This window comes from Leptodactylus fuscus, chromosome 1, assembly GCF_031893055.1.
Source record: "Leptodactylus fuscus isolate aLepFus1 chromosome 1, aLepFus1.hap2, whole genome shotgun sequence".
In the NCBI taxonomy this organism is placed as follows: domain Eukaryota; kingdom Metazoa; phylum Chordata; class Amphibia; order Anura; family Leptodactylidae; genus Leptodactylus; species Leptodactylus fuscus.
In genome coordinates this window covers 218,280,839-218,308,014 of record NC_134265.1, presented here as the reverse complement: position 1 = coordinate 218,308,014, position 27,176 = coordinate 218,280,839, and the positions used below count along the sequence as shown (strand labels likewise).

General features: G+C 43.0%; 1 protein-coding gene across 2 annotated transcripts in view; it reads left to right on the top strand.

Moving 5' to 3' along the window:
* RAB3A (RAB3A, member RAS oncogene family) overlaps nt 1–27,176 on the top strand; it is a 60,287-nt gene that overhangs the window by 20,967 nt on the left and 12,144 nt on the right. For both annotated transcript variants that reach the window (XM_075283672.1, XM_075283671.1), the window contains one exon: nt 12,727–12,845. In XM_075283672.1, the coding sequence (XP_075139773.1) occupies nt 12,727–12,845 (119 nt within the window). The remainder of the gene's footprint in view (nt 1–12,726; nt 12,846–27,176) is intronic.

Below are 27,176 nucleotides of genomic sequence, written 5' to 3'. Positions count from 1 at the left end.
CACTCAACTTGAATACAGTAAATAATAAGTAGCCCTACATTGACTCCTTGACAATTTTATAGATAACTCTTACGATGCTGCAAGTCTCTGGACACACTGTGGGCACAATACATGTGTTGTATTTTTCCAGACTGTTACCGCCTGGGCTCCTGAGAGAAATCAGGCAATAGTTATCCCTGAGAACAACAATATAAAAAACAAAAAAACTTTGCAAGTCTTCAGTAGGTGATACCTTTTTTGAGAACAACAATGAACACGATTATATTATATATGCACCAATGACATATTAGCAGTTAAATAAGTCAGAAAAATCTGTCAAAGTCTATATGCTGTACATTGTCACACATAGCTTAATACATGAATATATATATATATATATATATATAGTGACTGAAGCTATAACCCCCTATATAAACATATTATCCAAACATAGATAGATAGTAAATAGATTGCCTGTAGCCATAGAACACCAATCAAATGGGCTCCAAGCCTCTCCACACAGAAGAAGGTATATGAGAAATGCACTGTTATTAGTTTCACCACATAGGGCTTCCTCAGGAGGTGACAAAAGGCAGATGGATTAGAACTAGCATATATAGGGGACATAAAGTTAGTGTAAGTGCTCCAGTTGTGTTGCATGAGCACATGACACCATGATAGCATTCCCAGATCTCTACTTCCCATGAGTGGACGTAGTGAGCAGCTTCAATTGATGTGCTCATCACGTGATCGCTAGCTGCACATGGAGATCCTATGAGGCCAGAGCATCAGCATCATGCCTTCCACAGAGATGTAAGTATACCAGATATGGAATAGATGCCTCTTAGGGGCTAGCTGAAGATAACTATGTCAAAACATATTAAACAATAATTACATCCAAGAAGAATTTTCTCAAATTTTGAATTATTGATGGAGCAACGCGGTGGCTCAGTGGTTAGCACTGCAGCCTTGCAGCGTTGGAGTCCTGGGCAATAAATCCTGCCAGGAGCAACATCTGCAAGGAATTTGTATGTCCTCCCCGTGTTTGCGTAGATTTCCTCCCATTCTACAAAGACATACGGGGGGGGGGGGGGGGGGGGGCGTTGTGCATTGTGATCTGTATGGGGCTTACAATCTACATAAAAAAATAATAATAATTTTTGAATTAATGGAGCAGATTCGCTTGACACTGACCAATTTGAATCATCTTTTTGATTTTATAGTAGTGTGAAGATGTAGCATGAAGAAGAGTATTTGCAGAAGTTTCTTTCCTAAAGACATCAGTGGATGTAATACCATCAGGTTCACATTTGATCAAAATAGTGAGAGATTCGACATGTGTTTGGCGAATGTTCAAATCATAGATGTTTAGCACGGACATGAAGGTTTCCAATTGTAACGCCGAGCCCTGCCAGATAAAGAATATATCGTCTATATACCTCGACCAATGGAGCACGGCATTGAATCCATGAATGTGTGGCACAACTTCCTGTTCCCATAGCCCCCGGGACAAATTAACATACAAAGTCACCCCCATAGCTGTACTCTGGAGCTGTAGAAAAGGGCAGTCCTTGAATAGAAAATAATTGTGTGAGTAGATGTCTGTAAAAAGAGCTTCGATGCACGTACCCCCATCCTCGTGGCCTATAGACCTATACAGGGACTCGACATTGCAAGTAACTAGCAAAGTCCCATCATCCACATATATTCCATCCAATTGTCTGAGTGTATCCAAAGTACCTTTAACATAAGAAGGTAGGCGTTTCAAAACATCTTTTTTGATAGGTATCAATAAATCTCATAACTTTTGCACATAAACTGCCCCGACCAGATATGATAGGACATCCTGCAGAACTTTTGTTTTTGTGGATTTTTGGTAATAAGTATAGTGTAGGAAAATAACAGGAAAATCCACAATGAGTCCTTCAATTTACTTTTTGCTAATCGCTCCCATTTCCATCGCATCTCTAAGGATTCCATCCAATTGAGATTTGACAAATTTGTCATTATTGACCTGGACATACGAAAGTGAAAGGACACTGTGTACATTTGAGGGCTAATTGGGTTATGTGATGGAAAAAAAAACCTCATGACATTTGGAAGGTGGGGAATAAAAAAAAAATGGGAAGGAAGGAGCTGGAAGGGGGTTTCAGGGAGTCGCCCACCTCTACCAAGTATTTTCAACTGCCACTACTATGTTACAGAATATTGATAAACAGCAAACCATGAAGTTTTGCTGCTAGTAAGTTCAGTAATAAGAAATGGCCAGTAAGTAAATACAGCATCGCATGCTTTCGGAATACTGTCACATAACCGTTATTTACTGCACAGTAAAACAAAATAAAATATGCAGCTAAAATGCATATTATGGCTAGGCTTATAAGGCTTTTCTTTTACTGTACTGTGTGAAGGATCGCCCCATCTCAGCAAGGTGCTTGGCACACCTGCGGTCACCCTTCTTACCTTAATTTCCACTCTCGCCCTGAGAGAGCCCAGAACTTATAGGATAATATGAAATGAGCTTTATAAATGTTATATATTTATTAACCCCAAGTGGGTCGGTAGTAGCCACAAACATATACAGAGATATATATCAGCGGATGACAAGAAAATCCGTTTAGAAAAACATAACACAGTACAATTACATAAAAAAGGATAAGAATAGAAAGAAAAGATATAGTACTCAGGTGGGTCTCTGGAGTTTCTTCTCATAAATTCCAGGGCACATTGCTTAGAGTCCTTAAGTAGCCCTCAGGCTTTTGGGGTAGCATCCCCCATCAGTAGAACAGTCCAGAACAGACCAGAGCACATGGCTTCCTCAGTCTCAGCACATGGTATCCAGGTCACGCAAAAGATCACAGTCCAGGTGTGGCTCCCATGGTATCTTGGACAACAGAGACCATGGCCGCCTCAGAGAAGGCAATATATCTCTTCCCAGCCCCCTCCCAGAATGAGGTCACCAGGGAGATAAGCTCAGCCCTCCATCTTGCAACAAAATAACTATGAGCCGCTATAAGGATTAGAGATGAGCGAACACTGTTCGGAACAGCCGTTCCGAACAGCACGCTCCCATAGAAATGAATGCTTCCATTCATTTCTATGGGAGCGTGCTGTTCGGATCGGCTGATCCGAACAGTGTTCGCTCATCTCTAATAAGGATGCCAGAGGATCATAGGTCCAAGTCAGTGACACAATGGGGTTCGTAGTGAGGTCCCCATCGTGTAGACACCAAGGATGACGCCCCCACCCCCTTTGGGCAATGCGTACAGTGTCTGGACCTTTCCCTTGCCCTCAACCGCACAATGTTTGGACTAGAAACCTGGTGCACCTTAAGAATTTATTGGGGTGACTGTAACATATTCTTCTAGGCAAGTATCATCATAAAACCATGCATGACTGAGGCACTGCCTCCCTATATTAACATCATGGGAGACAGATTTGCATATTCTTTTTTAATTGCAGTAATGCTGAGCACATATCACTATGTATTTCGTGTGTATGCTCATGGCCATTTAATAGAAATCCTCTGGTGTACTGGTTATCCACACACAGGTGCATTTGTATAGTAACACAGACGTCTTTAAGCAAAAAAAAAAATGTACTGCAAACCCAGCCTCATATGTGATGCTACATTACTGTAATTAAAAATCGCATGCAGTTCATCAAAAAAGTAATGTGTAAATTCACCCTAAGACTAGGTTGATATCTACACACGGGTCTCCGTTTTTAGGCTCTGAAATGGAGACCCGAATGACAGACCCAGACTGCGGCAGAACCTCCGAGACCTAGCCTAAGCTGCTTTGGTAAAAAGCAACACAACTGCAACAAAAACACAACAGAACTATACTGTGAGAACCCATTCTCGGGACGCACTTAATTTTTCACACACTGCTTCTGCATTTTGACTTTTTTTTTATTTTTAAATACATAAATGATACGTGTAACTTGTGTTGTTCATCTGATATTGTTTACCGAATTTTAAGAGCACCTAAGGACCAGATGTTTTTCTATCCTAATATGTAAAACCATAGAAATCATAGAGGGTGTACTTTGTTTTTCTCATACCTGTATGTTCTGATTGTTTTGTCAGTAAAAATAAATGAGCCAGATATTCATACAACACAGAGAATATGAGGTGGAAGGTCCAAAGGATGGATGTCTAGAATAAACTATGGATTAAAACCCTGGATTAAAATGTAATAATATCCTTAGTATCCTTTGGAATGTATCATAAATATATTCAGTCAGGCTGTAGTACAGTATGGTCTCTATGATATGTCCCCAGCATGTTTGCGTATAACAAAAAATGCCCATCCCAAAAAATGTCGAAGTTTTTTCACATCCCTTTTTGATATTTAAATGAAATGTAGCCAATGTGGTCTTGTGGTGTGGGACTGCCCATTTGGCATTGTAAGCTGCATCTCTATAGAATGAGAAAACTGATGCTGAAATTCAGATAAATGAACTGAAGGACTGTGTAGGTTTTCCTGTAAACAGATCACTGGTTAACTCATTTTCCTGAATCTGATGGCTGAAGATCTTGTTCTGATAACAAGCCTGGACAGTGTTATGTTCCATCTGGAAAAAGCCACACATGCTTTACTAAAAACATGTCCTGTGAAAACTCAATTATGAAGCAGCATGTTGTTTGTGGGAGGTTCAGGGGCTTCTATTGGCAGATCTGGCAGGTTCACAGATAACATGAAGTTGCTAGAAATTGGAGTATCAGCACCAGTGTTTCTTAGCAACTTTTAGCTGGATCTAAGTTTTTGCAAAAAAGACCACTGCTCAACACTTAACCTGTCATATTGTATATGCAGTCTTCCCTGGGTGCAGTGACTTCTCTGGAAATTTGTACGTTTTATAATGCTGGAGATATAAGGGGGCATTCACACTACGTAAACGCCAGCTTATTCTGAACGTAAAACACATTCAGAATAATGGCGCATAAAGCAATTCCATTCATTTCTATGGGAGCCGGCATACAAGCGCTCCCCATAGAGATGAATGGGCTGGTTTCTTCACTACGAGCAGTCCCATTGATGTGAATGGGAAGTGCTGGCGTGTACGGCTAGCTCTGCTCATGCCGAGCCTTACACGTGAGCACTTCCCATTCACTTCAATGGGACTGCTCGTAGTGAAAAAAAGCAGCCCATTCATTTCTATGGGGAGCGCTCGTATGCCAGCTCCCATAGAAATGAATGGAACTGCTTTATACGCTGCTTATTCTGATCGTGTTTTATGTTCAGAATAAGCTGGCGTTTACGTGGTGTGAATGCCCCCTAAGGCCGGGTTCACACGGAGTATTCTGGCTCGTCATTTGGTACGTAGACGCCGTGGGAGGATTTGCGTGCCGTATACGCTCCCATTGCTTTCAATGGGAGCCGGTACCGTACACGCGGCGCTATTTTGCGGCCTCTGCAAAATCACGGCTGCAAAATAGCGCCGCGTGTACGGTACCAGCTCCCATTGGCGTCTACGTACCAAATGACGAGCCAGAATACTCCGTGTGAACCCAGCCTAACTGTTTGAAATTTATTAATGACACCAATATTGCCAGAAAATCTATAGTTATCTGAAAGTTTAGTTTTGCTTTAGGTTGGGCCCCATGTTGCGAACTGCTGTGTTTTACAGTGCCTGCAAAGAGGATGGGATTCTGGCTAATGTCATCCACACATTGCAGGTAAAAAATCTGCCGCAGAAAATCTTAGTTTTCAAATACCTGTTGAAATGGTGGTGTTTCCCGTATATGTATATATATGACGTTACAAAGAAAAACGCTGCAGAAAAAAAGTTTCTGCCACATTTTTTCAGCAATACTATTTTTTTTTTTTTTTTTTTTGCTATGCTTCTCTACATGGGGCATTGGCCTTTATACTCTCCTGTGAAGTTAATTTCTTATTCCTTCTAGAAAATAAGGCTATGTTCATTTCTGCATCTGCGCTTGAAGCCTCTGGCACAGAATTCACCAGAAATCCCAATCAAAAATGCCTTGCATGGCTAACTTTCATCTGGTGATGAAGGTTAAAAATGACACTTGGACACTATTCTAGCCAGTGGGGTTCCTCAGGATCAATTGCTGCCTGGCATTCGATGGACAGTTTTTCCGTTCATCTGGTCCTGTGACCAGAACCGTTGCACTGATCATACTGATTCAACAAAATCAGACTGAGCAGCGCCCTCAACTGAAAAAATGCATTGCTCTCCGCATTCCTTTAAGAAACCTCTTAGGCTAGGTTCACATCGCTGGTGGACCAAACAACTGAGAGCCATACTGCTAAAACAGTGGTTACCCATGGACCCCCTAGAGTATAATGGGATCTGTTGGGTGACCGCTGTTTTTTTCTTTAGTTTTTTCGTAAACCGGCAGAGGGGAAAATTCTCTTTGCAGCCAACGGAGAATCTGACAAAGATGTGAACATAGCCTAATTCAGATAATTTTATTGTCGCCTCCTGACCAGCTTATTACATGGTAGCTGTTGGCTATGTGTACCTACTTTATTGTAGTACATGTTATATAATTCATACCTTGAATTAAACCCTCACTGGCCTGCTACCACACAAAGAGCTGGTTTTCCAAAAACTTTCAGGTAGATAGAATGTAAATTCAGTATTAATTTGGATGAAATTTTTAGGATTACAATGCATCTTTAATTCTAGAAAATGTAATGCATCTTAAAGTAGAACATACACATAATCTGTGCATTTGTAGATGTTGCTAGCATCTTTGACGGTGCACAGTCAATCTGCAGTTGCAGCTGTTGTGACATTTTCCATTAGAGTTCAATTATAATGCATTAGTCACTATCTCACAGCAGACAGAGTGGGTTACTGTAAGAAATATGATTTATTTTATTTTTTAAGAGTTTTTCTACAGGATGTAGTAACTATTTAACTACCTGACAAAGAGAGAGTTCAAGTGCCGTAAGATTTAAAGGGATTGTCCTGTAGTATATTATAGAAACCTGATATTGCTTCTAGCCTGTTCACTGCTTGTAATTTGATTGTGTCCTTTTCTTTTTCTCTTTCTTTCTTTCTTTCTTTCTTTCTTTCTTTCTTTCTTTCTTTCTTTTTTTCTTTTTTATTAAAAGAAAACAAAAAACAAAACCTTTTCTCTTTAACCGTATTTATACCTTTTAACATATTTAACTTCAATTGTGCCCCCTTCTTTCTTCAAGACTATACAGAATACGTTCTTTAAAGGGGCTCTATCATTGGGAAAAGTCATTTTTAACGAATCACATCTGTACATAGCCTTTAGAAAGGCTATTCCACACCTATTCATATGCTAATTAGCTTCCAGCCAGCTCAGGAAGTTCCCAGCAGCACTCCTCTCTACTATTTTCTCCTATCTATGTGTGCAAACAGGAAACAGGAAGTCAGCAGCAGCAGCAAGGACGGTAGTCCTAGGGGACATTGCATAAATGAGCAGGTTATCTGTGAACAGGAACAGTTTAAGTACTGTACGGCTAGAGAGGATTGCCCCTTGAGTTGTAAGCCAGTGGCTCGATGACCAAAAGATAAAGGAATAGGGATAAGGGGTATCCCTGCCACGTACCATTGGATATGGAAAAGGGTTCAAAAAGATCCCTGTTATCCCTTACTAGGGTCATGGGACCCCTATCCAGGACCATTATACAGTCGAGCATGTGGGAACACAGGCCAACAGATCTAAAGACTCCCCCTAGGAACTTCCTGTGGACCCTATTAAATACTTTTTCTGCATCCACTGATGGTGAATATAAGAGTCTCCCAGATAACCTTGACTTGTGAATCAGGGAGATGGATTTTATGAGATTGACACTTGTTATATAGCGTGGATTAGAACAAACAAAACTCTTGAAAGGATGTAGGAGGTGGTGTATACTTGCGTGCCGATTTATGAATTTATACTAAAAAACCAAAAAGTGTCCTAACTGCCTGAAGGTGGAGGGCCCATGCCAGCCACACACAGGCACTATACTTGAAAAATCCCCTTTGGCTCCTTTCCCTGAGGCATCCAAAATGGACGGTGTGTCATGGTGAATGGAGGAAATTTCAGCGTTAAGCGCATCCAAAGTGACTAGGCGTAGTGTCCTGTAATAAGTTATTAAGTCTCCAAGTGCCGTGTCTGAGCCTGTCCAGGGAAATGCTTACAGCTCTGAGCATCTGGGATGAAAATCTAACAGGTCATAGGAAACAAAAATGTGGTTAAGTCTATAGTAACTGTTATGTGCGAGGGAATGGTAGCTAAAGTTCTTGTCTCCAGGATGGAGAACGTGTCACAGAAGAAGAAGTGACAGTGATGGTAGAAACAATAGCAATTTTGAGAAATAAAAACATGCCTTCCGGGTCAATATTTTGACGCCAACAGAGTGTATTGGAGAGAATTGTAAATGGCAACGCAATCCCCCTCCTGCTTTGCAGAGTGGGTGAGAGGCATCAGAAACATCTCCAGAATACGCCCTTTCCTTACCAGAGATACATTAAAGATGGTCGCTCTTCACTCTCTCATTAATAATCAGTCTTCCCCTTATTAAACTCTCCCCTCTACAGTGGCCAGACCCCTCTATTAGTCTAGACCAGGGGTCTCAAACTCGCAGCCTGTGGACCAACTACGGTCCTGGGGACAATAGTTTGCGGACGCCAGGTGTTTAACTGGAAACGGGAGTCGGGCAGCCGCCGTAGCTGCCAGGTGTCTCCAGTGCCAACGTCACATTGGAATGACAGCCGGCTGCCCGGCCGGTCTGCAGTGATTTTCTTTTGCAGCCTGCAAAAGAAATGACGATTTTTTGCAATGCATTAGCATTGTAATGTATTGCATTAGTGATCAGACCACCTGGGGTTCAAGACCTCTAGGGGGTCTAATAAATGCAAAAAAATAAAAAAAAAGTGAAAAAAATTAAAAAGTATTAAAAATTCAAATCACCTCCCCTTTCCCTAGAACACATATAAAAGTAGTTAAATACAGTGAAACACATAAACATGTTAGGTATCCCTAGGGGTCGGAAAATGCTGCTCTGTTTTGCCACTGATAAAAATTTTATTAAAAAATGATCAAAGCAATTACAATTCACCAAAATGGTATAACTAAAAAGTACACCTGGCCCCGCAAAAAAATACGCCCTATACATCCCCGTACATGGAAGTATAAAAAAGTTAAGGGTGTCAGAATATGGCGACTTTTAGGAAAAAAATAATTTGGGAAAACCTGATGCTGCCCAGCCTCATCCAGACTCTACCTCCAGCAGCCCCCAGGTAAATTGAGTTTGAGACCCCTGGTTTAGACACTACAGCGATATCTCCAGTCTGTGTCAATCACTATATTGGCTGCCTATTCATTACACAATAAAATATAAAGTTCTCACCCTCATCCACAAGGCTCTCCATAATGCCGCACCTCCCTACATTTCCTCCCTCATCTCTGTCTATCGCCCAACCCAAGTGCTCCGTTCACTGAATGAACTAAGACTTTCATCCTCTATTATCAGAACTTTCCACGCTCATATACAAGACTTCTCCTGAGTTGCACCACTTCTCTGGAATGCTCTATCCCAGACAATCAGATTAACTCCAAATTTCTACAGCTTCAAGTGCAAACTAAAGACACATCTTTTCAGACAGGCCTATCACCTATTCTTAATGTAAACCCTTCTGTTCTGTAATTAGAATCCCTAAAACAAACCCTCCTTTGTCCCCACTTCCACATTTAATCACATGATATGATGCTGTTTCAGGCTAACTTTATATGTCCAAGCACCATCCACATGTTAGAGGATACGACTGGTGACAGCTCATACAACTTTATATATGTGTAATGACAGTAATCTCTATTACAAAATTGTCTGACAATTGTATAAGCAATGCTACCTCCGATGCCCCCTCTACCTCATAGATTGTAAGCTCTTGCGAGCAGGGCCCTCAGTCTCATTGTGTGAATATTTCTTTGTATTGTATCTTTTTTTCTGTACTTGAACCCTACAAATTGTACAGTGCTGTGGAATATGTTGGCGCTATATAAATTAAATAATAATAATAATAATATTATTATTGTTATTAATAACCTGTGGGGCACTTGGTAACAGCGCCAGTCTTGAAATGAATTTCTTGAAACATTGGCACTAAAACTCATTTTTTGGATAGACTGTACAGGATTTGGCTATGCTTGGTGGTCACATTTTGTCCCTTAACGGTGCAGACTGAGTCCCATCATCACAGAGCAAAGGGAGAGGAGTCTGGGTGAAGAGAATAGAACTAAGAACGAGGGGGAGTGGGGATAAGGGGTAGGCATTGCGAAAAGGTTGAAGGGAAGAGGGGCGAAGCAAGAATGGATCAAGGAGAAGTAGGAGGGGGCATGGACAGGATAGGGGAAGAGGTCAAAGGTGCGGGGAAAGAAGAACCAGGTACAACTAAACTAGAGAACGCCTAATGTCAAGCACAATACAAATTGCTGCAGTCCCTGAGGAGGGGGAAGTGGAAATAAACAGCAGTATTCAGCCCCACCGAACCAAGGCGTTCCTGGAAGTCTATAGAAAAAGAGGCAACAGCCAAATCTGTAACTAGAAAACACAAAACCACAACTAAAAGCCGTAGTAGGGCACATCGGTATATGCAGGAATAAACAGGCAGAAAAAGAGGAAGCCATCTGGATACCACTAGAAACTGGAGAACAGTTGGGATGGGACCAGAACTGAGCACCACAGAACGTACACTTTTTCAGCTCGAGGATCAAGCAGAGTTGGGCCAGGATTTCTTCCCACATATTTTATATGTAACCCCAAATTTTGCCAACTGACAGTACATCTTGTTGTACAAAGAATAAGCCCTGACATAGATATGTTGACTGAAAAAGCCGGGAATGCAAAATATGGAGAAAAAAAAGCATTAACACCCAAACTACCCTGCATCATTAAACGGTTAATTAATTTGGATGGTATGATTAGCTCTGTGAAAAGCAGAGTAGTTCAGATTTTGAAAATTATTATTATTTTTTTTTAAATAAATGTAAAACTTATCAACCAAAGTTAATCACCGCCATGAAGTACAGTGTGTCAAAAAAGAATCTCAATGAAGTAAGGTAAAGCATCCCAAAGTCATTACCATAAAAATAACTCATCAGGTTTAAAAAACAGGGCTGTGTCCAGTTAAAAGGTTTGTCCAGGAGGACAAACTATGGAGGGGCCCAGGACTAGTTGAAATTTTTTTTTTTTTTTTTTTAAATTACCTTTACTCCATTTTCTTCCACCACAGTTTGTTGGTCATTGGTCATACAGTGTGCTTTGGTAGCCCCGGAGAGGGACTGGTGACGTTTCTTTTTTTTTTTTTTTTTTAAATTTACACCTTACCCAGGGCCATTTTAACACATTGGTGGACCTAGTGTAAAGGTTTCATAAGTGCTCCCCCACCATTACCACTTACAAATATCTGACCTGCACAAATTATAATGCCGCCATATAGTTTAATGCCTCCCTAGTGGTCCCATACAACATAATGCTCCTCAGTAGTTTATCACATAATCAAATTACCCTGCATACACCACGCTTTAACCTGCCCCTGTGGCCCCTCAGTCATTAACCTGTCCCACCTTCTCGTGGCCCCTCAAATATTGTTAATAATGTCCCCCTCCACATTTCCCCCACAGTTTCATGTAGCCCTCCAGGTTTCCCCCACTGTATATATAAACAAAAAACAACCCACTGAACTCCTAATCCCAGAAAGGAATTTCAATCCACAAGTTACAATTTATTCAAAATTTTCCCCCCATAAAACTAATGTATCAATATGTTCAGGTTCTTATGTAACAATATGCATGTTGGTCCACACTATCATGCTTCCCTTTACCGTTGATTTAAGTATCATACTACTAATATAATTTAACTTGCAATGCGATGTTAAGGCAAGTTTTAAAAAGTGAACTGATACAAAGAAAGTTTGCTATTGGAACCTCATGTTGCAAGGTAAAATGCTATAAGTCAATGTCCAGACTTTTAGGGTGCCTTCACACGGAGTTTACGCTCCGCTCATTAAGACACGTGTCAAAGTGACCGCTTAAAACAGAATCCCATAAACTTCAATGTGTGCTGGTCTTACGCGCGCTACACATTGAAATCAATGGGTTTAAAAGACTCCCATTGATTTCAATGTGTAGCGTGCGTAAGACCGGCGCACATTGAAGTCTAAGGGATTCTGTTTTTCTGCGGTCACTTTGACACGTGTTTACATGTCTGAATGAGTGGAGCGTAAACTCCGTGTGAAAGCAGCCTTAGACCACCCTTGCAACACAACTAGGATGTAGGGCAAACCAGACACTCCTTTACAAACAGCCAACATGCCCTTATCGGCGCGGAGTAGAGTAGTGGCTTGACTGTATGATTCATTTTGTGGGGTGGGGATCCAAGGTGGTACAGGGTTTTCTTTTGTTTTGTTTTTTTCTTTGGGGAGAAGGCGTGCTTAGTTGTTTCACAAGGATTTACTTGAATCATGCCAATGGTATAATGTTCTTTTATATCAGTTCTTGAATGGGGGAGGACATGACATTTTATGTTGTTGAATATTTATTATTTGCACAGTAAAGCATGACCCTGACTCATGTGTATGGAAAGCATTAAGGGGCAAAAGAGAAGCCAGGAGGCAAGGCAGTCCTGCAAGAGTAAAAGTCCATCTACCAGTACTGCTATTGGCGAGAACAGATTGAAAGACATTAATAAGCCTTTCCTGCTGCTGTTGTATATTGTCTGATCATATTGTGTATACAACTCTATTCTGCAGGACACTGCTGGACAGGAAAGGTACAGGACAATTACCACTGCATACTACCGGGGGGCTATGGGCTTTATCCTGATGTATGACATAACCAACGAAGAATCATTCAATGCTGTACAAGACTGGTGAGTAAACAAATGTCACAATCACTGTGTTTATTATTACTATTACTTTTTTCCCCCAAACTTTCAAATTCTACAAAGTTTTCTATACCAGCACAATACTATCGTACTTGCTGTGTGTAAATTAAAGGGGTTATCCAGTTTTAAAAAACATGAGCTGTACCATCTATATAACAAAGTCCTAATATATCCTGTTTAAGTTCATCTCTGGTTATCTGATTAATTTTCAGGTCATTGACCTAGCTGTGAAGTTTTGTTTGCAAGCTCACTACCCCTACATGTGAGCAATTCAAGCCAGCAAATGAAACATCAGAGCAGGACATGGCCTTGGATGTGGGAGTGATTCATTACATGCAGTGGCATAACTAGGAATGGCGGGGCCCCGTGGCGAACTTTTGACAAGGAAACACCCCTTCCCCCCCGACGGACACCGAAGACCTTGACCTACCCCCTCCTCCGCATTCCTGCGCGCTCTTCTATGTCCCTTAGTGGCCCCTGCACGTCAGACAACTAGGCCTGATGCCTGCCTGGATCGTGGAGAGGTAAGTAACAGTGTTTTTTATGTTTTTTACCTCTCCCGGGCCTCCGATCATTATACTCGAGGGTCTGAAAAGACCTCCGAGTATATTAATAGTCTTTGTGGGGCCCGCGGTGTCACTTACCGATCTAGGCCCAGCCAGGATCGGTAAGTAAATAGGGCCCGTTACCGACTGGAGTAACTTCAGCCAGTAACGGCCTATTAACCCCTTCCCGACATGCACCGTAATAGTATGGCGCATGTCGGGTCTGTAACTTAAAGCAGTAGACAACCGGCTCTAATGCCTCCGATCGGTCCCCGGATTTTCTCGGCGGCGCATGGGCGCCGCTATTTTACCGGTGATCGCCGGCTCCTGGAGCATGCTTTACAAGGCTCCCAGGCTTGTCTGCAAACTCTCTCTTTTGCAGGCTGGTCTATGCAGCCTGCAAAAGAAAGGATGATTTTTTGCAATGCATTAGCATTGTAATGCATTGCATTAGTGATCAGACCCCCTGGGGTTCAACACCCCTAGGGGGTCTAATAAATGCAAAAAAAAAAAAAATTTTTAAATATATAAAAAGTATTAAAATTTCAAATCACCCCCCTTTCCCTAGAACACATATAAAAGTAGTTAAAAACTGTGAAACACATACATGTTAGGTATCCCCGCGTCCGAAATCGCCCGCTCTACAAATCTATAAAAATATTTTTCCTGTTTGGTAAACGCCGTAGCGGGAAAAATAGTCAAAAGTGCCAAACCGCCGTTTTTTCACTGTTTTGATTCTAATAAAAATTTGAATAAAAAGTGATCAAGTTATAATAAAAGTTATGAATAAAAGTTATGGGGTTTAGAAGGAGGAGAGTCAAAAACGAAAATCAAAAAATGCCATCGGCGGGAAAGGGTTAAAAAAAAAACAACAAAAAACGCAGCGGTGGCGGCTGTCACCGGGCCCCCTAATGTCCCAGGCCCTGTGGCAGCTGCCTCTTCTGCTATGGCGGTAGTTACGCCCCTGATTACATGTGATTTCATTGCAGGGGAGAGTGGAGAAGGGAATGGTACATAGAGACTGAGAGCAGGCAGATGAATCTTGAGAAATGTAGTTCGTCCAAAGATTTATTGGGAGGTGAGAGCAAGGAGGCGGCGGTTGATGATGATGAGGATGACGACTCCTCAGCCTCCCTGCTCTCACCTCCCCCTGTTTACACATATCACACAGTGCTAAGTGAACTTCACGTGCTCCGTGCTGGTTAATTGGCATATCAATAAGTGGGCTAATTCAAAAACATCTGGGAGGTTTAATGAATGTATACTTAGCTAAAAATGAGTTTTCCCAATGATAGAATCCCTTTAATACATGGTATGCAGAGAATCCATAGACCTGGTCAGACTTTCCTCTAGATGTTGCAAACTGTAAAAACATCCAGATTCTGACTTGAAGTCATGAGTTTTGTTTTTGGAGTTTTTTGGGGAAGGGTGGGTGGGGTTACATCTTTTCACACCAGTGTTTTTGTTTTCTACAAAAAAAATAAAGGTTAAGAAATGTTTCTGTTAATGACCCAACTGATTAGAATGGAATCCATTGAGGGTTTTTTTGTTGTAGGCAGACTAGTATTTACTAGAGATGAGCGAACACTAAAATGTTCGAGGTTCGAAATTCGATTCGAACAGCCGCTCACTGTTCGAGTGTTCGAATGGGTTTCGAACCCCATTATAGTCTATGGGGAACATAAACTCGTTAAGGGGGAAACCCAAATTCGTGTCTGGAGGGTCACCAAGTCCACTATGACACCCCAGGAAATGATACCAACACCCTGGAATGACACTGGGACAGCAGGGGAAGCATGTCTGGGGGCATAAAAGTCACTTTATTTCATGGAAATCCCTGTCAGTTTGCGATTTTCGCAAGCTAACTTTTCCCCATAGAAATGCATTGGCCAGTGCTGATTGGCCAGAGTACGGAACTCGACCAATCAGCGCTGGCTCTGCTGGAGGAGGCGGAGTCTAAGATAGCTCCACACCAGTCTCCATTCAGGTCCGACCTTAGACTCCGCCTCCTCCGGCAGAGCCAGCGCTGATTGGCCGAAGGCTGGCCAATGCATTCCTATGCGAATGCAGACTTAGCAGTGCTGAGTCAGTTTTGCTCAACTACACATCTGATGCACACTCGGCACTGCTACATCAGATGTAGCAATCTGATGTAGCAGAGCCGAGGGTGCACTAGAACCCCTGTGCAAACTCAGTTCACGCTAATAGAATGCATTGGCCAGCGCTGATTGGCCAATGCATTCTATTAGCCCGATGAAGTAGAGCTGAATGTGTGTGCTAAGCACACACATTCAGCACTGCTTCATCAAGCCAATACAATGCATTAGCCAGTGCTGATTGGCCAGAGTACGGAATTCGGCCAATCAGCGCTGGCTCTGCTGGAGGAGGCGGAGTCTAAGATCGCTCCACACCAGTCTCCATTCAGGTCCGACCTTAGACTCCGCCTCCTCCGGCAGAGCCAGCGCTGATTGGCCGAAGGCTGGCCAATGCATTCCTATGCGAATGCAGACTTAGCAGTGCTGAGTCAGTTTTGCTCAACTACACATCTGATGCACACTCGGCACTGCTACATCAGATGTAGCAATCTGATGTAGCAGAGCCGAGGGTGCACTAGAACCCCTGTGCAAACTCAGTTCACGCTAATAGAATGCATTGGCCAGCGCTGATTGGCCAATGCATTCTATTAGCCCGATGAAGTAGAGCTGAATGTGTGTGCTAAGCACACACATTCAGCACTGCTTCATCAAGCCAATACAATGCATTAGCCAGTGCTGATTGGCCAGAGTACGGAATTCGGCCAATCAGCGCTGGCTCTGCTGGAGGAGGCGGAGTCTAAGATCGCTCCACACCAGTCTCCATTCAGGTCCGACCTTAGACTCCGCCTCCTCCGGCAGAGCCAGCGCTGATTGGCCGAAGGCTGGCCAATGCATTCCTATGCGAATGCAGACTTAGCAGTGCTGAGTCAGTTTTGCTCAACTACACATCTGATGCACACTCGGCACTGCTACATCAGATGTAGCAATCTGATGTAGCAGAGCCGAGGGTGCACTAGAACCCCTGTGCAAACTCAGTTCACGCTAATAGAATGCATTGGCCAGCGCTGATTGGCCAATGCATTCTATTAGCCCGATGAAGTAGAGCTGAATGTGTGTGCTAAGCACACACATTCAGCACTGCTTCATCAAGCCAATACAATGCATTAGCCAGTGCTGATTGGCCAGAGTACGGAATTCGGCCAATCAGCGCTGGCCAATGCATTCTATTAGCCCGATGAAGTAGAGCTGAATGTGTGTGCTAAGCACACACATTCAGCACTGCTTCATCAAGCCAATACAATGCATTAGCCAGTGCTGATTGGCCAGAGTACGGAATTCGGCCAATCAGCGCTGGCCAATGCATTCTATTAGCCCGATGAAGTAGAGCTGAATGTGTGTGCTAAGCACACACATTCAGCACTGCTTCATCAAGCCAATACAATGCATTAGCCAGTGCTGATTGGCCAGAGTACGGAATTCGGCCAATCAGCGCTGGCTCTGCCGGAGGAGGCGGAGTCTAAGGTCGGACCTGAATGGAGACTGGTGTGGAGCGATCTTAGACTCCGCCTCCTCCAGCAGAGCCAGCGCTGATTGGTCGAGTTCCGTACTCTGGCCAATCAGCGCTGGCCAATGCATTCTATTAGCCCGATGAAGTAGAGCTGAATGTGTGTGCTAAGCACACACATTCAGCACTGCTTCATCAAGCCAATACAATGCATTAGCCAGTGCTGATTGGCCAGAGTACGGAATTCGGCCAATCAGCGCTGGCCAATGCATTCTATTAGCCCGATGAAGTAGAGCTGAATGTGTGTGCTAAGCACACACATTCAGCACTGCTTCATCAAGCCAATACAATGCATTAGCCAGTGCTGATTGGCCAGAGTACGGAATTCGGCCAATCAGCGCTGGCTCTGCCGGAGGAGGCGGAGTCTAAGGTCGGACCTGAATGGAGACTGGTGTGGAGCGATCTTAGACTCCGCCTCCTCCAGCAGAGCCAGCGCTGATTGGTCGAGTTCCGTACTCTGGCCAATCAGCGCTGGCCAATGCATTCTATTAGCCCGATGAAGTAGAGCTGAATGTGTGTGCTTAGCACACACATTCAGCTCTACTTCATCAGGCTAATAGAATACATTGGCCAATCAGCGCTGGCCAATGCATTCTATTAGCTTGATGAAGCAGAGTGTGCACAAGGGTTCAAGCGCACCCTCGGCTCTGATGTAGCAGAGCTGAGGGTGCACAAGGGTTCAAGTGCACCCTCGGCTCTCCTACATCAGAGCCGAGGGTGCGCTTGAACCCTTGTGCAGCCTCGGCTCTGCTACATCAGAGCCGAGGGTGCGCTTGAACCCTTGTGCACACTCTGCTTCATCAAGCTAATAGAATGCATTGGCCAGCACTGATTGGCCAGAGTACGGAATTCGGCCAATCAGCGCTGGCCAATGCATCCCTATGGGAAAAAGTTTATCTCACAAAAATCACAATTACACACCCGATAGAGCCCCAAAAAGTTATTTTTAATAACATTCCCCCCTAAATAAAGGTTATCCCTAGCTATCCCTGCCTGTACAGCTATCCCTGTCTCATAGTCACAAAGTTCACATTCTCATATGACCCGGATTTGAAATCCACTATTCGTCTAAAATGGAGGTCACCTGATTTCGGCAGCCAATGACTTTTTCCAATTTTTTTCAATGCCCCCAGTGTCGTAGTTCCTGTCCCACCTCCCCTGCGCTGTTATTGGTGCAAAAAAGGCGCCAGGGAAGGTGGGAGGGGAATCGAATTTTGGCGCACTTTACCACGTGGTGTTCGATTCGATTCGAACATGGCGAACACCCTGATATCCGATCGAACATGTGTTCGATAGAACACTGTTCGCTCATCTCTAGTATTTACCATCAGTAAATGTGAGCCAATATATAATTGTTCTAGTCTGAAATATCTTTTGGCATGTTCTTATCTTGGAAAAATAAGCACGTGAACACTTCTTGGTTCAGGTAATTTCAGGTTAGAAAGGGTAGTGTGTTTGTTTGCCTGATCTAGAAGAAGTCCAATGGTGATCTATGGAGACCACTGGCGTTCTTTTTTCCGCTAGCGGCAACATGCGAGCTGCCCTTTCTTCAGGCGGAATCTGCGGCTGATTCAGCCGCGGTGTCCTCCTTGCGGCAGCACGGTCAGGACGAAGCCCATTCATTTGGACCTGATCCGGAGCGGAAAGCCACAACGGGATGCCGTGCACTGCACCGGCATCCTGTCGCGGCAGCAGCGACAGAATATGCACATGCGGAATTGCGTGTGAACTAAGCCTTCTGGTTCTCATTTTTTGTGATAAAGGAGGCTATGTATATTAAAGGGGTTGTCTCACGTCGCATACTCACCAGTCTTCGTTGCTATAAAATCTTCTGTCTTCCGGCTTTGTTACGTCATTGGTGGGCGGGGTCACATATGCAAAGCCAAGCGGGGGTGATGCCGCTGGCCCTGCGTGCGCGCTCATAGACCAGTCTAGCCTACACATTGCGAATACAGACCCGACATCCGCCTCTCTCTATTACAGCGGATGCCAGGTCTGTATTCGCATTGTGAAGGCTAGACTGGTCTATGAGTGCACACGCAGGGCCAGCGGCATCTCGCCGCTTGGCTTTGCATATGTGAATACAGACCCGGCATCCACTGTAATAGAGAGGCGGATGCCGGGGAGTGTAGACGCCGGCACAGATGCCAGCAACATCGCTATGCTTCTGCCCTGCATGAAGCCAGCAGCGGCAGAAGCGATGCTGTTATTCCGCTCCTCCGCCCCCAACCCCCCCACCCCGGAATAGCAGCATTGCTCCTGCCGCTGCTGGCTTTATGCAGGGCAGAAGCATAGCGATGTTGCTGGCGTCTAACCCTCCCCGTCATCCGCCTCTCTATTACAGTGGATGCCGGGTTTGTATTGGCGGCCCCTTCCCCCCAAAGGGTAAACTACGCCCCCTCCAGGCTCGCTCCCGTGCACATAGCCCCTCCTCCCTCCCCCCTCAGAGCAGCAGATACATCACTTGACTTATGACCAGATAAGTCAAGGGATGTGTCCCAAAAAAATGAATAAAATAAGATAGTGGACAAACAAAGCAGTTTTGCTGAAGCAGTTTATTTAGGAAAAGTCTTACATCCACATTAGCAAACAGTATAGATAGGATCCTTGTGATGGGACAACCCCTTTAAGTCCATTGAAGTTTCAATTTTGTTCTTCTAACTTTGCAATGAATGTAGTAGACATTTCCTGACTGTCACAATGGCAATGGCTAATCAAGCAAAACACTTCTATGTGTGAATATAATGATGATCTATATAAGTTATCAAAAAGGATAAGTTTACTGGGGAAAACTGTACAATTGAAAGGAGGCCGCCTTGTTGGCCTCAACTTGAAAAACATTGTTTATACAGGTTAAACTAGCTTAGCATTGGGCCCCTTTCAGTGTGCTATCAATATCATTTCTATTGGCCCATACACATGACAGTGTATTACATGGATCAGTGTGCGGTTCAACAGTCTGGACTGCAAAACTCATGACAGGTCCTATTTCTTTCCGGTTTTGAGGCTGTGTTTCCATGGCTACTATTCACTGAATGAATGGAACCACAGAAGCACAGCTGGTGCACGGGCAGCACACGGATGACCTCCACGTGCTGACCGTGCCATTCAATCATGGCCAGCCCACGACCGTCTGCAAGGGGCTTTAACCTCATTTCACATTTCAGGATGCTGTTTAGCCAGTGTTATTGTGCCCATTAATTTACCATTATTAGAAAATCTGTAACAGTATTGACAAAAATGTTTCTGATGAAACAAAAGCTGGACCATATTTATTAAAACTGAAAAATTAGCCTACGTAGCAGGCCACAGCCAAAAAGCGCAGACTGCAGTCTTTTCGCTTCAATTATACCTATATGAAAACCGCCAACATTTCTCTAGATATAATTGACTTGCTGGAATTTCCAAAAAGGCAGCAGTTTTGGAAATTGCCGCATTTCTGCTGCAGGTATATCGCTGCAATATGTGGATGGGATTTGCTAGACTGCAAGGAATATAAAGTTTACGCCACATGGGGCGTCAGCCTTAGGTTGGGTTCACACCAATGCTTGAACTCTGTTCAGTGTTTACAGCAGGACTTTTCTCTTTGTGTTTAACTGGGCAGAAACCCGGCAGACCCCCTTATAGACTGTGGGGTCCACGGGTAACTGCACGGATATCTGCCAGCTCTGTCTGTTTGAGCACATGCCATACCTTTCCCTGCATATATCCTGTGCCCCATATGAATGCTGAGGCCAATCATTAGCCTTAAAAGTGTTGTCCACTTTCAGACCAATATTGAGAGACAAATGTTATGGCTTGTATAATAAAAAGTTATAGTCACAGCACAATAATCTGCCTGGTAATCAATAGAGATGAGCGAACAGTGTTCTATCGAACTCATGTTCGATCGGATATTAGGCTGTTCGGCATGTTCGAATCGAATCGAACACCGCGTGGTAAAGTGCGCCATTACTCGATTCCCCTCCCACCTTCCCTGGCGCCTTTTTTGCTCCAATAACAGCGCAGGGTAGGTGGGACAGGAACTACGACACCGGTGACGTTGAGAAAAGTAGGCAAAACCCATTGGCTGCCGAAAACATGTGACCTCTAATTTAAAAGAACAGCGACGCCCAGGTTCGCGTCATTCTGAGCTTGCAATTCACCGAGGACGGAGGTTTCCGTCCAGCTAGCTAGGGCTTAGATTCTGGGTAGGCAGGGACAGGCTAGGATAGGAAGGAGAAGACAACCACAACAGCTCTTGTAAGAGCTAAATTCCAGGGAGAAGCTTGTCAGTGTAACGTGGCACTGACGGGCTCAATCGCCGCAACCCAGCTTTCCCAGGATCCTGAATGGAATACACTGTCAGTGTATTCCCGTATACCCGATATATACCCCGATACCCGTTCCAACGGTGTGCCCCCCCACCTTCACCCCAGAAATACCCTGCAAGTCCCCTAGCAATAGAATTGGGGCTATATACACCCACAATTTTTACTACTGCCATATAGTGCCATTGTCTCACTGGGAATTCAAAGAATATATTGGGAATACAAATACCCTCATTTCTTGCTACTGCCATATAGTGCCAGTTTCTGACTGGTAATTCAAAGAATATATTGTGGTTACGTGCACCCACAATTTTTACTACTGGTATACAGTGCCATTGTCTGACTGGAAATTCAAAGAATATATTGGGAATACAAATACCCTCATTTCTTGCTACTGCCATATAGTGCCAGTGTCTGACTGGGAATTCAAAGAATATATTGGGGTTACGTGCACCCACAATTTTTACTACTGGTATACAGTGCCATTGTCTGACTGGGAATTCAAAGAATATATTGGGGTTATAAATACCCTCATTTCTTGCTACTGCCATATAGTGCCAGTTTCTGACTGGTAATTCAAAGAATATATTGGGGTTACGTGCACCCACAATTTTTACTACTGGTATACAGTGCCATTGTCTGACTGGGAATTCAAAGAATATATTGGGAATACAAATACCCTCATTTCTTGCTACTGCCATATAGTGCCAGTGTCTGACTGGGAATTCAAAGAATATATTGGGGTTACGTGCACCCACAATTTTTACTACTGGTATACAGTGCCATTGTCTGACTGGGAATTCAAAGAATATATTGGGGTTATAAATACCCTCATTTCTTGCTACTGCCATATAGTGCCAGTGTCTGACTGGGAATTCAAAGAATATATTGGGGTTACGTGCACCCACAATTTTTACTACTGGTATACAGTGCCATTGTCTGACTGGGAATTCAAAGAATATATTGGGAATACAAATACCCTCATTTCTTGCTACTGCCATATAGTGCCAGTGTCTGACTGGGAATTCAAAGAATATATTGGGGTTACGTGCACCCACAATTTTTACTACTGGTATACAGTGCCATTGTCTGACTGGGAATTCAAAGAATATATTGGGAATACAAATACCCTCATTTCTTGCTACTGCCATATAGTGCCAGTGTCTGACTGGGAATTCAAAGAATATATTGGGGTTACGTGCACCCACAATTTTTACTACTGGTATACAGTGCCATTGTCTGACTGGGAATTCAAAGAATATATTGGGAATACAAATACCCTCATTTCTTGCTACTGCCATATAGTGCCAGTGTCTGACTGGGAATTCAAAGAATATATTGGGGTTACGTGCACCCACAATTTTTACTACTGGTATACAGTGCCATTGTCTGACTGGGAATTCAAAGAATATATTGGGAATACAAATACCCTCATTTCTTGCTACTGCCATATAGTGCCAGTTTCTGACTGGTAATTCAAAGAATATATTGGGGTTACGTGCACCCACAATTTTTACTACTGGTATACAGTGCCATTGTCTGACTGGGAATTCAAAGAATATATTGGGGTTATAAATACCCTCATTTCTTGCTACTGCCATATAGTGCCAGTTTCTGACTGGTAATTCAAAGAATATATTGTGGTTACGTGCACCCACAATTTTTACTACTGGTATACAGTGCCATTGTCTGACTGGGAATTCAAAGAATATATTGGGAATACAAATACCCTCATTTCTTGCTACTGCCATATAGTGCCAGTGTCTGACTGGGAATTCAAAGAATATATTGGGGTTACGTGCACCCACAATTTTTACTACTGGTATACAGTGCCATTGTCTGACTGGGAATTCAAAGAATATATTGGGAATACAAATACCCTCATTTCTTGCTACTGCCATATAGTGCCAGTTTCTGACTGGTAATTCAAAGAATATATTGGGGTTACGTGCACCCACAATTTTTACTACTGGTATACAGTGCCATTGTCTGACTGGGAATTCAAAGAATATATTGGGAATACAAATACCCTCATTTCTTGCTACTGCCATATAGTGCCAGTTTCTGACTGGTAATTCAAAGAATATATTGGGGTTACGTGCACCCACAATTTTTACTACTGGTATACAGGGCCATTGTCTGACTGGGAATTCAAAGAATATATTGGGAATACAAATACCCTCATTTCTTGCTACTGCCATATAGTGCCAGTGTCTGACTGGGAATTCAAAGAATATATTGGGGTTACGTGCACCCACAATTTTTACTACTGGTATACAGTGCCATTGTCTGACTGGGAATTCAAAGAATATATTGGGAATACAAATACCCTCATTTCTTGCTACTGCCATATAGTGCCAGTGTCTGACTGGGAATTCAAAGAATATATTGGGGTTACGTGCACCCACAATTTTTACTACTGGTATACAGTGCCATTGTCTGACTGGGAATTCAAAGAATATATTGGGGTTATAAATACCCTCATTTCTTGCTACTGCCATATAGTGCCAGTGTCTGACTGGGAATTCAAAGAATATATTGGGGTTACGTGCACCCACAATTTTTACTACTGGTATACAGTGCCATTGTCTGACTGGGAATTCAAAGAATATATTGGGGTTATAAATACCCTCATTTCTTGCTACTGCCATATAGTGCCAGTTTCTGACTGGTAATTCAAAGAATATATTGTGGTTACGTGCACCCACAATTTTTACTACTGGTATACAGTGCCATTGTCTGACTGGGAATTCAAAGAATATATTGGGAATACAAATACCCTCATTTCTTGCTACTGCCATATAGTGCCAGTGTCTGACTGGGAATTCAAAGAATATATTGGGGTTACGTGCACCCACAATTTTTACTACTGGTATACAGTGCCATTGTCTGACTGGGAATTCAAAGAATATATTGGGAATACAAATACCCTCATTTCTTGCTACTGCCATATAGTGCCAGTTTCTGACTGGTAATTCAAAGAATATATTGGGGTTACGTGCACCCACAATTTTTACTACTGGTATACAGTGCCATTGTCTGACTGGGAATTCAAAGAATATATTGGGGTTATAAATACCCTCATTTCTTGCTACTGCCATATAGTGCCAGTTTCTGACTGGTAATTCAAAGAATATATTGTGGTTACGTGCACCCACAATTTTTACTACTGGTATACAGTGCCATTGTCTGACTGGGAATTCAAAGAATATATTGGGAATACAAATACCCTCATTTCTTGCTACTGCCATATAGTGCCAGTGTCTGACTGGGAATTCAAAGAATATATTGGGGTTACGTGCACCCACAATTTTTACTACTGGTATACAGTGCCATTGTCTGACTGGGAATTCAAAGAATATATTGGGAATACAAATACCCTCATTTCTTGCTACTGCCATATAGTGCCAGTTTCTGACTGGTAATTCAAAGAATATATTGGGGTTACGTGCACCCACAATTTTTACTACTGGTATACAGTGCCATTGTCTGACTGGGAATTCAAAGAATATATTGGGAATACAAATACCCTCATTTCTTGCTACTGCCATATAGTGCCAGTTTCTGACTGGTAATTCAAAGAATATATTGGGGTTACGTGCACCCACAATTTTTACTACTGGTATACAGGGCCATTGTCTGACTGGGAATTCAAAGAATATATTGGGAATACAAATACCCTCATTTCTTGCTACTGCCATATAGTGCCAGTGTCTGACTGGGAATTCAAAGAATATATTGGGGTTACGTGCACCCACAATTTTTACTACTGGTATACAGTGCCATTGTCTGACTGGGAATTCAAAGAATATATTGGGAATACAAATACCCTCATTTCTTGCTACTGCCATATAGTGCCAGTGTCTGACTGGGAATTCAAAGAATATATTGGGGTTACGTGCACCCACAATTTTTACTACTGGTATACAGTGCCATTGTCTGACTGGGAATTCAAAGAATATATTGGGGTTATAAATACCCTCATTTCTTGCTACTGCCATATAGTGCCAGTGTCTGACTGGGAATTCAAAGAATATATTGGGGTTACGTGCACCCACAATTTTTACTACTGGTATACAGTGCCATTGTCTGACTGGGAATTCAAAGAATATATTGGGGTTATAAATACCCTCATTTCTTGCTACTGCCATATAGTGCCAGTTTCTGACTGGTAATTCAAAGAATATATTGTGGTTACGTGCACCCACAATTTTTACTACTGGTATACAGTGCCATTGTCTGACTGGGAATTCAAAGAATATATTGGGAATACAAATACCCTCATTTCTTGCTACTGCCATATAGTGCCAGTGTCTGACTGGGAATTCAAAGAATATATTGGGGTTACGTGCACCCACAATTTTTACTACTGGTATACAGTGCCATTGTCTGACTGGGAATTCAAAGAATATATTGGGAATACAAATACCCTCATTTCTTGCTACTGCCATATAGTGCCAGTGTCTGACTGGGAATTCAAAGAATATATTGGGGTTACGTGCACCCACAATTTTTACTACTGGTATACAGTGCCATTGTCTGACTGGGAATTCAAAGAATATATTGGGAATACAAATACCCTCATTTCTTGCTACTGCCATATAGTGCCAGTTTCTGACTGGTAATTCAAAGAATATATTGGGGTTACGTGCATCCACAATTTTTACTACTGGTATACAGTGCCATTGTCTGACTGGGAATTCAAAGAATATATTGGGAATACAAATACCCTCATTTCTTGCTACTGCCATATAGTGCCAGTTTCTGACTGGTAATTCAAAGAATATATTGGGGTTACGTGCACCCACAATTTTTACTACTGGTATACAGGGCCATTGTCTGACTGGGAATTCAAAGAATATATTGGGGTTATAAATACCCTCATTTCTTGCTACTGCCATATAGTGCCAGTTTCTGACTGGTAATTTAAAGAATATATTGTGGTTACGTGCACCCACAATTTTTACTACTGGTATACAGTGCCATTGTCTGACTGGGAATTCAAAGAATATATTGGGAATACAAATACCCTCATTTCTTGCTACTGCCATATAGTGCCAGTGTCTGACTGGGAATTCAAAGAATATATTGGGGTTACGTGCACCCACAATTTTTACTACTGGTATACAGTGCCATTGTCTGACTGGGAATTCAAAGAATATATTGGGAATACAAATACCCTCATTTCTTGCTACTGCCATATAGTGCCAGTTTCTGACTGGTAATTCAAAGAATATATTGGGGTTACGTGCACCCACAATTTTTACTACTGGTATAAAGTGCCAATTTCTAACTAGGAATTCAAAATGCGCAAGGCTCCCGGAAAGGGACGTGGACGAGGCCGTGGGCGAGGTCGGGGGAATGGTTCTGGGGAGCAAGGTAGCAGTGAAGCCACAGGGCGTCCCGTGCCTACTCCTGTGGGGCAGCAAGCATTGCGCCACTCCACAGTGCCAGGGTTGCTTGCCACATTAACTAAACTGCAGGGTACAAACCTTAGTAGGCCCGAGAACCAGGAACAGGTCTTGCAATGGCTGTCAGAGAACGCTTACAGCACATTGTCCAGCAGCCAGTCAGACTCTGCCTCCTCTCCTCCTATTACCCAACAGTCTTGTCTTCCTTCCTCCCAAAATTCCGAAGCTTTACAGAACAATAACCCAAACTGTCCCTGCTCCCCAGAGCTGTTCTCCGCTCCTTTCATTGTCCCTCAACCTGCCTCTCCACGTCACGATTCCACGAACCTAACAGAGGAGCATCTGTGTCCAGATGCTCAAACACTAGAGTCTCCTCCATCTCCGTTCGATTTGTTGGTGGATGACCAGCAACCCACCCTCATCGACGATGATGTGACGCAGTTGCCGTCA